At 32.9% G+C, this 16627-nt stretch overlaps 1 protein-coding gene across 1 annotated transcript; it reads right to left on the bottom strand.

Annotated features, from left to right (window-relative positions):
• Positions 1-4153: 4153 nt before the first annotated feature.
• On the bottom strand, positions 4154-15596 carry LOC114338774 (uncharacterized). The gene is made up of 2 exons (XM_028289389.2): positions 15445-15596; positions 4154-5679 (listed from the first exon to the last, which is right to left on the bottom strand). Exons 1-2 carry the CDS (start codon positions 15494-15496, stop codon positions 5162-5164), a joined length of 570 nt encoding a protein of 189 aa, XP_028145190.1. The 5' UTR covers positions 15497-15596; the 3' UTR covers positions 4154-5161.
• Positions 15597-16627: the final 1031 nt, after the last annotated feature.

Genomic DNA, 16627 nt, shown 5'->3' with positions numbered 1-16627 from the left:
TATAAGAACTGTTTAAATACGGGATGTTTAGAAATTGTTGTTTCAAGTTGGTTCATAAATATATCTGATAGCAATGGGCTTAGAGGATTACCCATAATAAGTCCTGCACTGTTGTTTGTGTATATTTGATTATTGAATTCAAAATAGTCTTGATTTATGCAAATTTCAAGAAGGTGTAAAATTTCAGATGCAATGATCGGATTTGTACTATTATGGTCTAAAAGATTCTTAACTAAAACAAAAGTTTCTTTAGGAGGAACACTAGGGAAAAGATTTTTTACGTCAAATGAAATTAGTCTGGAGTTGTTGGGCAATTGAAAATGTTGTATTTTATTAACTAGTTCTAGTGTATTTTTTACGGTGAATTTAGGTGAAAATTTAGTGTAGTCACCTAAATTCACCGTAAAAAATACACTAGAACTAGTTAATAAAATACAACATTTTCAATTGCCCAACAACTCCAGACTAATTTCATTTGACGTAAAAAATCTTTTCCCTAGTGTTCCTCCTAAAGAAACTTTTGTTTTAGTTAAGAATCTTTTAGACCATAATAGTACAAATCCGATCATTGCATCTGAAATTTTACACCTTCTTGAAATTTGCATAAATCAAGACTATTTTGAATTCAATAATCAAATATACACAAACAACAGTGCAGGACTTATTATGGGTAATCCTCTAAGCCCATTGCTATCAGATATATTTATGAACCAACTTGAAACAACAATGTCTAAACATCCCGTATTTAAACAGTTCTTATATTGGTGGAGATACGTGGATGATATACTAGTATGCTTTACAGGAACTAACAGACAACTTGACCAATTCCTATCATATATTAATTCACTTCATAATAATATTGAGTTTACAATAGAAACAGAACAGAATAACTCCATAAACTTTCTAGATGTAACGATTTCCAGACTACACAACAAACATGAGTTCTCCATATATCATAAACCTACCCATACTGACACAACTATACACAATTCATCATCCCATCCTACACAACACAAATTAGCAGCCTACCATAGCATGATACATAGACTGACAGAAATTCCCATGACAAAAAATAACTTCGAGATAGAACTAAACATCATTAAACAAATAGCAGTAAACAACGGCTATAACGAACAAACAGTTAACAAAATTTTAAACCAAAAACTCCATAAGAAAGCCCTGAAATTAGTGTATCCACCACCACAGAAAGAACCCAGTACCTTCTGCTCTCTCACATATACTGGCAAGATAACAACAAAAATAGCCAGATACATAAAAAAGAAAGGAATAACACCAGCTTTCAGAACTAACAACAACTTAAGCAAATATATTAAGAACAATAAAAGTCGAAAGAGAAAGCAACTACAGAGTGGTGTGTACAAACTAACTTGTGGTGACTGTCCGAAAACGTACATCGGTCAAACTGGCAGAACTTTTGACAAACGGATAGCAGAACACAAAAGGGCATTCAACAATAAAAAAACAGACACTTCTACATACGCACTTCACCTTCTAGATCATAATCATTCTTTCAATGAAGAGTTTCAAATTCTACATATTCAAAATAAAGGCCTTAAGCTATCTTTTTTAGAATCTATGGAAATTAATAAACTGAAAAATACAGATATAATTCTGAATGACCAACTCGAGACAAACAGCTCCCCACTCCTCAACCTCTTCAGTTGAAGACTTAAAAAGGCAAACACATTGTAAACTATATCACTTGAGAAAGGCACTCCGCCGAAACAGCTGTAGTCACTTAGTTATAATAAATTTTGTGGAAGTATAGAAAAAAAACGTTTTTAGTGTTTTATTGTTAGATAAAATGAACTTCCATCAAGTAACGGTCGAATCCATCAATTATTTCAATTATGATAATTAGAAAACTGTATAACCGACTAACAAAGGCTCTAATTTATGAAGACTGTGTTGACTGTTGCATGCGACCGGTGCACTCGACTGTCAAGATGTCATTCTTCTTCTTCGTTTTGTCTCGCCATATTCGCAACAGTAAAGAAATCTAAAAGTTTCGCCGTCGGTGGAATAAGTTATCAGTTTAGAGAAATAAATTAATTGATGGCCTAATTTACACTTTAAACATATATTAAGCAATATTATCTATAGAAATCGTAAAATATAAATAATTAATAGAACTAATTAATGGAAATTAGCCACATAGGCCTGGATCCCGCGTACCGAAAAAAGTTTAATAATACCAAGCTGAAAATTGTTAATAGCTTAACGGTGTCTATATAGTCGGACAAACTTTGATGTACGGAAACACTGGAACAGGGGAAGTTTTAACTGTGGATCAGGTTACAGATTTCGAACGTCAGACTACGAAATCGTCCCATGTATTTTGCCGGACAGAACTTTCAATTGATTTGTTACCCTTTCATTAAATTCTCATGCGAAAATCAGACTGCTATTTACCACCAACAAAATTTGACATGTGACCAATGACATTGTCATCATTAACATACGAGATGGCTTTTGAATGTTCTTGGATAACTGTTACGTGTATTATCGCTTAAATTATTAATTCAGTTAATTAATATGATAATTTTTTCACTAACTATGTATTCCGTGATTATAATAATTTATTTACTGTTCAACAAACGCTAATACCCAATCGAGAAAAGAGGAAAATGGATAAAGTGATTTTTCTAATAATATATTGTTACTGTGGAATGCTTACAATTTTGAACATCTTTGACAACAAAACACTTGGATCACAGAATATATCCTGGTGAATTCTCTTCTTGGATCTTCCATAAATAATAAAAAATAAATAACTTTTTATTAATTTCACGTCTTAAATAAATTATTTATCAAATACACTATTAACATTAGATATTTAATAAACAACTCAAGATATTCCCGATGCCACGTCAAATATTTAAAATTATCACTGTCATGTCACCATATTCTATTCGACTGAATGCGTTGGATGACAAAGATAGCGAATGCTGGATTTGGAAAATATCACCACGGACATGGTGTCCATTTTTTTCAAATCCTGAAAAACTAATAAATATTTTTAAAAAATTTAAACGCAGAATGAAAGACTAAATTATTACCGAGGGCCAAAAGTTGCTTAGAATAAATAAGAAGTTTATTTTGAATGAGATATTTAAAATTAAAAATCACACTAAATTTTTTCTTAGTTTTTCACCCCTAAAACTTATTAAAATAAACATTATAGAAGTATTCTGGGACTTTCGGCCCTCGGTAAATAATATTTCATTCTGCGTTTACATTTTTAAAAAACACTTTTAATTTTTTCAGGATTAGAAAAAAATGAATACCATTGAGCATTGGAGCCGAAAGTTTGCACCGATCCCCTTAAAATAAGTTTATTTGACGTTCAGATTTTTACGCCGGAAATCGTTCACAAAATATAAATTAATTAAATTATTTTATTTTGTTATTTGGTAATACAAATACATACAATTTAATTTTATATGCCTTTTTCATATTAATAATTTAGATATATTGTCAATATTATTCAATACTATGGTAGAAATGGCAGCAATATTGAGTCTGGAAGAAAAGGGACATATTTTGCTAATAGTAGGTGATATGTATAAAACATTAAGGTGCAGATATTTTTAATTTCCAACATTAAAACAAAAATATTTACAATGAAACTGTAAGAAAAATATTGAACTAACTAAGGACTTGTGGAGATGTACACAATAAATTTACCAAGAATTTAGCCAAAACATCGTGGGAAATGCTAACACTGCGTTGCAAGTAATGTTCTCTGCAACACTAATACTATATTACATAAAAATAATGATTCTTCAGTATCAGTAGATTGATTATCTGAATTCTTTGTACTATTATGAGTCTTGGATGAAGGCTCTTCATATTCTTCAGAAATATTTGTTGAAGGCTTTGGTGCTAGAGTATCAGTTACCGATCATCAGTTTCAGGCCTCTCGGAATGAGTCACTAACGGTCCTTCAGTCAGATCAGTTGATGATTGTTCAAGACTCGCTGCTGGTTCTTCAGTATTGGCAGCTGGCTCGTCAGTACTCACTACTGGTTCTTCAGTACTGGCTGCTGGTCTTCAATGTCAGTAGATTGATTATCTGTACTTGGATGAAGGCTCTTCAGATTCCTTAAAAATATTTGTTGAAGGTTCTGGTGCTGAAATATAAGTTATTGATTCATCAGTTTTAGGTTTCTCGGAATCAATCGCTACCGGTTCTTCAGTCAGATAAGTTGAAACTTCTGGTGCTTTACTACTCGTTGGTGATTGTATTATCAAAAATTTGTATTGGCATGAATCAATGTGCAAACATACAATTTGGTCAGAACACGACGGTAGCAGTGGAAATACAACATGAAGTGAGGCGAAGATGTTTTTTACGTCTCTACTTTTTAATATCTACTCCAGATTCATTTTCAAAAAAGCCTTAGGTGAAGATGTAGGCATTAAAATCAATGGAATTAATGTCAACAATCTCAGATACGCAGATGACATGGTATTGATTGCTTCAAATGAAGAAGATTTACAACGACTAATAAACAGGGTGACCGAATCATGTGATGAATATGGGCTAAAACTTAATACTTCTAAGACAAAACTTATGGTTGTCAGTAAAATGGAGTTTCAATTAATGAACACCAGAGCGTATGGAATAACGTTAGAAATAGTCCACAATATTACCTATTTTGTGTGTCAACTTTAACGATAACTGGGATATAAATAGAGAAACTAGAATACGCATTGAAAAAGCCAAAGCTTCCTTCTAAAAACTAAAGAAAATTCTTATTAAATATATCACGTTAAACCTTAAAATCAGATTAATACTCTGCTACATATTCTCCACATTGCTGTATGGAATGGAGAGCTGGACCTTTACAGAGACACTAATGAAAAAATTGGAGGCCTTTGAGTTGTGGATCTATCGACGGGTACTACGGATCAGTGGGGACGATCGAATAAGAAATGACACTGCCTTACATCGAATGAATAAGAGCACAGAAATAACAAAAACCATAAAAATACGAAAGTTACAATATTTCGGCCATGTAATGAGACATATACAGAGGTATAACCTTCTACACTTCATACTATAAGGCAAGATCGCCGGAAGAAGAGGCCCAGGCCGAAGAAGCACATCCTGGCTCCGAAATCTTCGGGAGTGGTATCAAGAGACCACCGCTAATCCGTTTAGAGCTGCCGTAAACAAAGTTATAATTGCCAATATGATCGCAAACCTTCGATAATCGGACAGGGTACTGAAAGAAGAAGATCTCTCTGCTGGTTCTTCAGTACTCACTACTGGTTCTCCAGTACTGGCTTTTGATTCTTCAGTATCAGTAGATTGATTAACTGATCCCGCTTTATTAAGACGAGCCTTATCTTTGAGTCTTATATTTGAGTCAGAAATATTTGTTGAAATATATGGTTTTTTTCCTGGAATTTCAATTACCGGTGCTTCAGTAAGATCTCTGTTAAAACTTTTAGACTTCTTTGGATTTGTTGTGATTTCTGTAGTCGTCCAACCACATAACCCTGGTCGACGCCAGCTGCAAACATTAATTTCGGGATCAAATACAGTACCAGAAGAACAGTTCATCAATTGGGCGCCCCAGGGCGCGCACTGATAAAACTTCGTACAATCAGTCTCATGTTCAAAGTAGGATCCCATTGGACAATATGTAGCTAAAAGATAAACATATATGTATTTAAAATGTTAGTTAAATTTTAAAATAGGTTTTAGAATAATGATGCAAGAAGAGGCAAGAAGTAAATAGTAAAAGTAAATAAAAAGAAAATAAAATCAATGGGGAAATCCCAATAGTTGGCTGTATACCATAGTTTAAAAAACTCATACAGAAGTAAATACTGCAAATTGTATTCAGGTATAAAATCGTTTATTAAAAATCTATCTAAAAAGTCATCCAAATGGATTGCAAAACGTTTTCGCTCTACTTCAGAACATCTTCAGTGCATTCTGCTGAATGCTGATGGTGAAATTTTTTCAATCAGAAAAATTAGAAAAAATTTCACCCTGTATACGCTTTTTGAAAACTCTAATATGAATTTTACAAATTAGACAAATAGGCAATTAAAATGGCATATTTATTTTTTCCCCACACGATTACTTAATTTTTTATAAAAAAAAATCAAAGTTGACTATGAATTAAAATTATGGTAAAGTGAACCATAGATTTAAAAAAATTACTTTTATTACAAAAATTAATTTTTTTTAAGAAATATTTAATGTATGTTACCACGCAATCAACTGGTTTATTCAAACTAGAAAAAAATCAGGTCCGGCTTTAAAAATTTAGTTCGTTTGGGTCTTAGAAAAAATTTCACCCTGTATACGCTTTTTGAAAACTCTAATATGAATTTTACAAATTAGATGAGTAGGCAATTAAAATGGCACATTTATTTTTTTCCCCACACCATTACTTAATTTTTTATTAAAAAATCAAATTTGTCAAAATCGGAATTTTACCATAAAAATAAAAAAAAATTAAACAACGTTTTTCTTAACATTAAAAGTTTCACCATTTTTTTCTATAACACGTCTAGATCTAAAACTCCCCACAACACTTCTCTTTGGACTATAGTTTAACAAAGACTTGAAAATAGATACATTTTAAATATTTTCACTTAATTTTTGTGATTTAACTTTGCAATTCACGAATCTGCACCTTTTATTTTTAAAAATTCAAACTTTTACGAGAAGAAGACTGAAAGTCTACAACAATTTTCATAGTCTTCACAACGGTAAGAGATATGTGCTGTAAAAATTTCAAAAAAAAATTAAAATGGAACCAAGTTGTAGCGAGTTAAACAATGATTTCATTTTTTTTTTTCATTTTTAGGTTAAAATTCCGAATTTGACAAATTTGATTTTTTTAATAAAAAATTAAGTAATCGTGTGAGGAAAAAATAAATATGCCATTTTAATTGCCTATTTGTCTAATTTGTAAAATTCATATTAGAGTTTTCAAAAAGCATATACAGGGCGAAATTTTTTCTAAGACCGAAACGAACTAATTTTTTAAATCCAGGCCTGATTTTTTTCTAGTTTGAATAAATCAGTTGATTGGGTGGTAACATAAATCAAATATTTTTGTTCCAAAAAAAATTAGTTTTTGTAATAAAAGTTAATTTTTTGAAATCTATTGTTCACTTTACCAAACTTTTAATTATTCTTAGTCAAATTTAATTTTTTTATAAAAAATTAAGTAACCGTGTGGGGAAAAATAAATATGCGATTTTAATTGCCTATTTGTCTAATTTGTAAAATTCATATTAGAGTTTTTAAAAAGCGTATACAGGGTGAAATTTTTTTAAGACCCAAGCGAACTAATTTTTTAAAGCCGGACCTGATTTTTTTTCTAGTTTATTTAAATCAGTTGATTGGGTGGTAACATAAATTAAATATTTTTTTTAATAAAAGTTAATTTTTTTAAATCTATGGTTCACTTTACCAAACTTTTAATTCAGAGTCAAACTTGATTTTTCTATAAAAACTTAAGTAATCGTGTGGGAAAAAAATAAATATGCCATTTTAATTACCTATTTGTCTAATTTGTAGAATTCATATTAGAGTTTTCAAAAAGCATATACAGGGTGAAATTTTTTCTAAGACCCAAACAAACTAATTTTTTAAAGCCGGACCTGATTTTCTTCTAGTTTAAATAAATCAGTTGATTAGGTGGTAATAGTGTAACGATTGACCAAAATAAGAGACACATCGATATGGCGGTTCAAAAATTATGACGAATAAAAATTTCTGTCAAAATGCGAAACTCGCCCTGTATATTATTAAACAAGGGGAGCAGACACTTTTTAATGGTCATTTGTTATTCCCCATAGGAGCCTCTATACGAGGTGAGAGTATGTACAGCTCCTCATGACTCACCCTGTATGGTGACTACAAGTCGATGTTGTTAGATATAATAGAATACATGCTCAAAGGGCAACATGGTTCCCTGCTCGAAAATGCTAGGTACTTGCCAGTTCAATGGGCACAGACCAACTAACCAACTAAGACCAACTTAATTGGTCTGTGCCCATTGAACTTTAGAACGAAAACGTTTTGCAATCCATTTGGATGACTTTTTAGATAGTTTTTTAATAAACGATTTTATACCAAAATACAATTTGAAGTTTTTACTTCTGTATGAGTTTTTTAAATAAAAAGAATTCTATCAACGGTTAGAAACAGAACAGGTGAAATTATTGGTGATCAGGACCAGATACTAGAAAGGTGGGCCGAGAATTTTGAGGGTAGACTAAATAAGAAGTGAGGTGAGGTTGCAAGTAGCAGAAATCTAGATCAAAGTTATGTACGACGAAAGAGAGAAAGATAACATCCCAATAAAGGAAGAAGTCAACAAAGAAATACAAAAATTAAATCTTTTGAAATCTGGCTTGTAGTTAGTATAAGTACGCTAGTAGGATTGATTTGGAAGCAGGTAAAACTACCAGAAGACTGGAACGTGGGTATTAGAATTGTATCTATTCACAAAAAAGCAGAGAAAACAGTTTGTGATAACTACAGAGTAATGACCCTCCTAAAGGTAACTACAAAATATTGGCCTACATCCTTTACGATGGACTATCAGAATATTATGAAAGCAAATACGAATGTAAGTCTCGCAAAGAAAAGTCTAAGGTAAGCTCTGGAAGAAACATATGAGTATGGAATAGAAAAGAAAGTCTTTCAGATTCAATATGGGGTATTGGGACCGTGCAAGTTCGGAAAAGCGACATCTGGTTTCATAGCTCAGCAACATTTTTCGCACTTTTAATTATATTGGCCAATTATATTACCGGAAAATTGTCAAGGCCATAGCCCAAAAAAATATAAGAAGAAAAATAAGATTTGGGTTATGTTATTAAAAGGTAAACAATTGTATGTAGTAAATAAGATTAATTATTAAAATGCAGTACTGCAAGCAAAATACAATTAGTTAAATATACTTTTATATAATAATTGCATGTCATATCAATATTGTGAGCAACGTATACTTTTTCTTCTTCAATAACAGTAGGTATGAAATACACGTCAATTTGACTATTTCAATTGACAATAAGTGCGTTTGCGGGTGCCTGTGGGCGACTATGTATATTTACCGTAACATACAAGATATAGTACGGTGGGGAAGACAGAGACGACGAGAGTGGAATCAGCATGTGACGAGAATGGACTGCGAGAGAATAGCCCGTATAGCCAGGGATTCGAAGGTAACAGGCAAGAGACCAATAGGAAGGCCCTTTAAAAGGTGGCGAGATAGCTGGCAGTCAACATCACAGCTACGAAAACAAGCTCAAAATCGGTAAAGAACAGGCCAAGAAGCCTATTATAAGAAGAAGAAGAAGAAGATATTTACCTAGTATAAATTAACGGTATTATTTATATTAAGTGAGGTTAGAAATTGTCGATGACAATATGTCCACTGTACCCGCGAACGCAACTACGAGTATTATGAATTATTTAAGAAAGTTGAAAAATTCGCGCACGATCGTTTCTCGTATACCCTCCAAGTACTTGCACACCGCGAATATATGTATCAATAGAGAAATTCTTAATAACTTACGTTTTACATACAGTTTTAAGAGACAGTTTTTACTCACAGACAGTTTTAAAGAGAAGAATGGGAGTGAACTCAGACATAATAGACTACATCGAACAGAAGAGATTAACCTGGTACGGACATGTCAGAAGAGCAGACTAAAATCGGTGGATAAACCGAATAATAGAGTGGAGCCCAATAGGGAAAAGGAAGAGAGGCAGACCCCGAAGATCCTTCAGAGATGAAGTAGAGGAAGCAATGGAGAGAAGAAATCTACAGGAAGGGGAATGGCAAGACAGAAAGAGCTGGAGAGAACGCTTGAGTGAAGGAATACAGTGAAAACTGTGGAAATCCTTAGTATATATGTTACAGTTCAAGTTGATTATCCAGTTGGAGTTGACTTTTCCTAGTTAGAGTCGACTCAAACGGCTGGTTTTAGTAAAAGTTGATTATAAATATAAAATGAAGATTTTTATTCAACATTTACTGGTTAAAGTAGACTCCAACTAGTTAAAGTATACTCTTCCCAATGCCATTTAGTAAAAGTTGATTCACACAAACAGCCGATTCTAGAAATTAAATGTTATTACTGTATATTATGTTCAAATCGTGATATTTATAGTCCAGGCTGTATCGTCGCCCCCGTTACGTAAATTATTCCAGTTCGATTTTTTTGCACAAATTTACTCAAAAAGAGGTCCTTATAACGAATCCACAGGGTGTCAGGTGGTACCGTAATCGAAAAATTGTTTAAACAATTTTTTTAAAACAAATTCACAAAAAGAATTCACTTCGGACATTTTTTTTTCCTCATTAATTTGGGTCATTCGGAGCAAAAAAGGACATTTGTGATTTTTCTGTAAAATTTATTGTTCTCAAGTTATACGCGATTTAAAATTTGAAAAATGCGAAAATGACCATTTTCAAGGCTTAATAACTCAGTTAAAAATTATTATTATGAAAGTCAGAATGTCACCAAATCAAATTTTAACGATCCCCCTACAAAGTACTGAAGAAATATTTGTCATTATTGTATTACTAAGCTGTTATTTTTAATTTTTAACAATGAGCGCTAGGAGCGTATTTAGGTGGCTGTCAATGTGAGTGCGACTGAGATGCACCATTGGACGGTCGGAATGGAGGATCTTACTCGCATAGCGCTCATTGTTGATAATTAAATATAACAGCTTAGTAATAAAATAATGACGTCGATCGGATAGCTCAGTGCGACTAGCGGCTGACCCACACTTCACTTCGCCTTGAGATATGTGAGTTCAAGCCCAGTCCAGGCCATCGGAAAAACAAAAAGGCTAACGCGCCAGTATAAAATTCTAAATATGTATCTGGCGCTTAGACTGGAATATGCGGGCATCTGATCGACCTATGAGGGAGCAGTACGGCAAGGGATACGGACTTGCGGCTCGGTGATACTCCCCATAGATCCCTATGAAGGGCGTTGACGCCTAAGAACGGTGTAATACATACAATAAAATAATGACACAAATTTCTTCAGGATTTTGTAGCGGGGGCTTTAAACTTTGATTAGGTGACTTTCTGACTTTCAAAATAATAGTTTTTAATCGAGTTATTAAGCCTTAAAAATGGTCATTTCGCATTTTTCAAATTTTAAATCGCGTATAACTCGTAAATAAACTATCAATTTTAGAGAAAAATCACAAGAGACCTTTTTTGCTCCGAATGACCAAAATAATCTAAAAAAATTTGTCCGGAGTGAAATACTTAGTTATTTATAAAACAGTTCGTGAAGTATGCTTTTTCCGCACGCACGCGATGTTTAGAGCACGAGCGGGCCGAGTGCTATACATCGCCTAAGTGCGCAAAAAGTACTTCACGCACAGTTTCATACAATATTTTATCTACCAAAAAACAAATAAAAAAACTGCAACTTTTCGTCACTGGAATACATTCCTATTTTACAATTTTTTAGAACTTTGACATTTAAAAATTCAAACTTCTGTCAAACCACAAAACTGTCAAAAACTTTTTTTGTAATTTATTGCTCACATGTCATCACCATGACCATGACAAGGCGAAAGTTAAGGATATTTGATTATATGAAAGTGTGCTAAAAAGCAGTGCGAAAAAGTAAATCCCATTTAAAATACATTATTACTTCAGGCACACTTTAAACCCTTCATGTACTGCTATCTATATTTACAATTTTCACACAATAAAAACTTATACATAATATGAAGTAGAGTAGATAAGAATTATTTTTGTGAATTTGGTTAACAAAAATTGGTTAAACAATTTTTCGACCGCAGTACCGCCTGACACTGTGTATTTGTTATAAGGATGTATTTGCTTGAGTAAGTTTGTGCAAAAAAATCGAATCAGAATAATTTACCTAACTGGAGCGACGTTACAGTCTGGACTAATAAGTGGGTGAAACGGTCAAAACAAAGAGACGCACACTCATCAAAAATGCACGTGAGATTATACTCGTATAAAGTGTATAATCTACTTTTACTAACAAGAGTTAGGAAGAGTCAACTTCAACTAATAAAAGTTGATTTAAATTTTTCAAATCAACTTTTACTGCTCGTTTCAGTTGGAGTTGACTCGAACAAGGAAAAGTCAACTCTAACTGAGAATCAACTTGAACTGTAACATATATACGTTTTACAGATGATACAGTGATGATGTCGGACAACAACAATGATTTACAGAACGTAACACAACGCTTATGGAATGCTCTTTTGAATATGGGCTGAAGATGAATTTGAAGAAAACTAAATGCATGAGGATGACTTTATCAGCAGGTGCGAACATCCAATTGATTATTGAAGATACTGGAATTGAGAGCATGGACACCTACAAATACTTAGGAACATGGATAACATAAAATGTAGACCAAACGAAAGACAATAAGAAAATATGAAAATAGCATGTGCATCATTCATTAAACTTAAGAAGTTTCTTTGTTGTTGGAATTTCACGTTGGAACTACGCCTAAGAATGCTTTGGCGGTACATGTTCTCTACTCCTCTCTATGGTTTGGAAGCGTGAACATTAAAGCAAGTGTATAGAAATAAGTTGGCTGCCTTTGTGTTTTAGTGTTAACAAAGAATCCTATTAATATCATGGATTCAAAGAATGTCAAACGTGGAAGTAGCTAGAAAGATAGGAAATAAAGCGGAATTAATATTAAAATATTAACTATCAGAAGTAACCCCCCCTCCTCCCTATCTAGTAACGCACCGTAATGGGGCGTTAAGTATTACGTAACGCAATTTTTGAAGATTTTTGAGCCCCTCTCCCCCCAACCTGCGTTACGTAATACTTGAACGGCCCCATAGGCACTGTTAGAAACCTAACTTTTGTGGACAGATAATAGAGGTGAAGGGTGTAGTGTAGTCTGTGAACTGTGTTCCAAACTATGCTGTTGTTAGACGTGAAGATGGCAAAGAAGCAACAGTAGCCTTAAAACAACCTTCACCACGAGGAGATGCATCTCTACTGGATTGTGATAATGTTACTGGATCGGAATCTGCGGTTTGTAATGAACAGTTTATCAAAGATCCACCAAGCCTTAGATTGAGTAATACATGTGAGGAAAATCCAAGTATTTTTCCTGTTAACGTTCTGGAAGATCAAGGTAATATTGAAAGTGATTTAAGGGAAGAAAATAAAGACATTCTTATTAGAAGAGGTACCAGGGAGAGAAACGCTCCTGCTTATCTTAAAGACTTTGTTCAAAAATAAAGCTGAGGTGAATGTAGTATAGTCTGTGAACTGTGTTTGTTATTTCTCATCTAAGTTACTGTCATATGCATATGTCATATTACTGTAATTTCATTAATTACCTCATGCTAATTTCTTGTATATTAAAACGTAGTTTATAAAGGTTTTGCAGTTTCATTACAGAGGGTAGAGTAGGTACATACAAAATATTTTTCAAGTCGTAGTGTGGAAAGGTTCATTTCAAGGGAAAAACCCATATTCGTTAAAAACAAAGCTGGGGATAATATAAGCGGTGAAGCAGAAGAGAGATGGAAAGAGTATTTTGACGAGTTACTAAATGGCAAGAATAAGTCAAACTAAAGAGAATACATGGAAGCAGAAGCAGGAAATGAACACTTAGACGATATAGAAGATAATTCACCCAGCAAGGAACCAATCGAGGAAATCATACAAAAATTTGAAAAATAACAAATGCCCTGGAAGTGATAATATACCAACAGAGATGATGAAATATGGAGGAAAATGGCTACATGATTGGATATACCAGATAATAAGTCAGATATGGATAAAAGAACAAATTGCAGATTGGAGGGAAGCAATTATTTGCCCATTACACAAAAAAGGCAACAAAACAGAAGGCAGTAATTACAGAGGAGTAGCACTACTGTCATGGATGCGGAATTTGAGAGAGTGGTTTGGCTGCACCACTAATGAACTTTTTAAGTCAGCTGTAAACAAAGTTAGGGTAGTCTTGATAATTTCCAATCTCCGAAAGGAGTGGCACAAGAAGAAGAAGCACTACTAAATACCATAAATAAAATCATAACAAAATCCATAAAAGATAAACTTGAAAAAGAAGCTGAAATAATAGGTGAATATCATTTCGGATTTAGACGAGAAAGGAGCACAACGGACCAAATATTCGTAATCAGAGAATTACAAGCAGAACACAGCTTACCAACGATAGCGCTATCCATCGACTTCTAGCAAGCATACGATAGAATAAAGAGGAAGAATTTAAAAGAGGCGCTTGAGGAATTGGGAGTTAGCAGAAAGTTACGCAACATGATACATCTTACTTTAGAGAATACAGAAAATAGAGTCAAAATAAACAATCAATCATCGGACACATTTATAGTAAACGAAGGAGTAAGGCAGGGCGATCCTTTGTCATCATTACTCTTTAACTTATGCCTAGAAAAAATAATGCGAGAAGCGATTATCAATAGAGAAGGACTCCTATATCAAAAAAGACACCAAGTTTTGGCATTTGCGGATGATGTAGTGTTGCTTGCAAGAGGAACAAACGAGCTACAGGAAATAGTACAGAGAATAGTAAAAGCAGCGAAGAAAATGGGACTGCACATAAATGAAACTAAAACAAAAATGGACAGATGGTCAGTTCAGGAATGGACAAAAGCTTAAAGTAGAAGTAGAAGAAGGAACATCTTACGAATTCGAAATGGCAGAAAGACTTACATACCTAGGAGTAGTAATATCACGTAAACCGAACATTAAAGAAGAAATACAAGCTAGAATAATGGCTGGCAACAGAAGTGTACATGCGCTTAATGGAATGTTAAAAAGCAAGTTTTTATCAAGAAAGGCAAAAATACAGTTATACAAAAGAACTATACAACCAATAGTAACATACTGCAGTGAGACATGGACAATGACAAAAACGAACAAAGTTTATTGGAGATTTGGGAAAGAATAATCCTAAGGAAGATATATGGAGGAATAATAAGGGACGGTTTGTGGTTAAGAAGATCAAATCATGAGTTAAAGGAATTATACAATCAACCTAATATAATAGGAGAAGACACAGAGACTTAGATGGAGAGGTGAAATAGAAAGGATGCCAAACGCGAGGACTCCAAAAGGGTACTAAACTACACCATAACCTCAAAAAAGAGAAAAGGAAGATCGAAAAATAAATGGAAGCAAGAGGTCGAAAAAGATATGAAAAAAATGTGTTACCTAAAGAAAAGTGAAAATGAAGAACGATCAAACTTTTCAAGCCATGAGCCTCTAAGGCCTTTAATGCTATTATACATATATATAGCGTGGAAAGGTTAGACACAAAACCATACAGATTAATACTGATAGAGTAAAAATATAAGTTAACAAATTAATTTAAAATAGAAATGAACTATATGATAATATGCATTTTATTACTTACGTTTGGAATGAGTATGTAAAAACAAGGCAAAAAGCAAAAATATCTGCAACATTATAGGTAATATTTTTGATAAAATTTAATTGACTAGATAAACAACTATACAATAGATCTCTTTTAATGTAAAGAAAAACTGTAATTTTTTTTAATTGTATGACATATTTTGTATATGACGACAACAGCCTTATGACATAACAGCCCTTTGAAGTTACAAAGAACAGTGGGGATAGGTAAAATTTTCTAATCATTTTAAGTACCGTCCCAACCAACGATTGTCAATGTCAATATCTGTCTTATTGATATTTTTAATACGTGATTGGATACTCGTCGATATTTTTGTGATCATATCTTTAGTAGGTAAATGTATTATGAAACCTTTTGGTACATTTTCCATCTGCCATGCAAGGTGATAAATGATTGAAATGACTCGAATCGTGTGTGTTGTAACACTATAAAACAGCATTTGGTCGGTAGCTTGATCTGCTTTTTGCGGATCTCACATTATTGATCACTTTCGGAGGAGTATGGCAACTAACACTGACACTTAAAAATTTCATAAAATTAAAGAATTCATATTTTGTTCGATTTCAAGTCCAAAAGTTAAACTGCAGCATTGTACTTCCATGAAATTTGTCGCTCGTTCTACGCGTTTGCTCAGAATTTTTGTAAGGCTTATGATTCGTGAGTAAAAATTCCGTTTGTAGATTCCAATTTTTTTAAAATTTCGTAAAATAAAAAAATTCATATTTTGTTCAATCTGAGTTCAAAAGTTAAACTGTTGCACCTTTCGTATATAAAATTTGTGTCGCTCGCTTCTCGTGTGCTCAGAATTTTTCTACGGCTTACGGTTTGCTATTTTGGAAACCGATTGCGTTAGAAAAAAAAAAAAAAAAGAATGTGTGTGTACTTTGTACGCACGTAAGAAGTTATACTTCTATTGTATGATTTCAACGAAATCAATATATTTAACAGTTTATTTATATTTTATTTAAATATTAAACTAATTTTAATACTTACTACTTTCCAAAAATTTTTATTAAAACAATACGAAAAATTAAAAAAATAAAAGAATAAAACACACCAAACACATTGAAAAATAAAACCAAAGAAATTATTTCTAAACAATTGTTGAGAAAATTTTAACTAAATACGTATTTTCTGAAAAAAAAATATAATAAATATACTT

The sequence above is a fragment of the Diabrotica virgifera genome, chromosome 6, assembly GCF_917563875.1.
Source record: "Diabrotica virgifera virgifera chromosome 6, PGI_DIABVI_V3a".
Taxonomy (NCBI): Eukaryota; Metazoa; Arthropoda; class Insecta; order Coleoptera; family Chrysomelidae; genus Diabrotica; species Diabrotica virgifera.
Note: the sequence above shows the minus strand (reverse complement) of the source record. Positions and strands in the feature narration are given on the sequence as shown.

Bases quoted from the DNA above. Each gene is read 5' to 3' on its own strand.
- LOC114338774 (XM_028289389.2), bottom strand. From the start codon at position 15,496: ATGTTGCAGATATTTTTGCTTTTTGCCTTGTTTTTACATACTCATTCC. The intron at 5,680-15,444 runs GTAAGTAATAAA...TTTATCTTTTAG, and splicing joins TTTACATACTCATTCCAAAC to CTACATATTGTCCAATGGGA.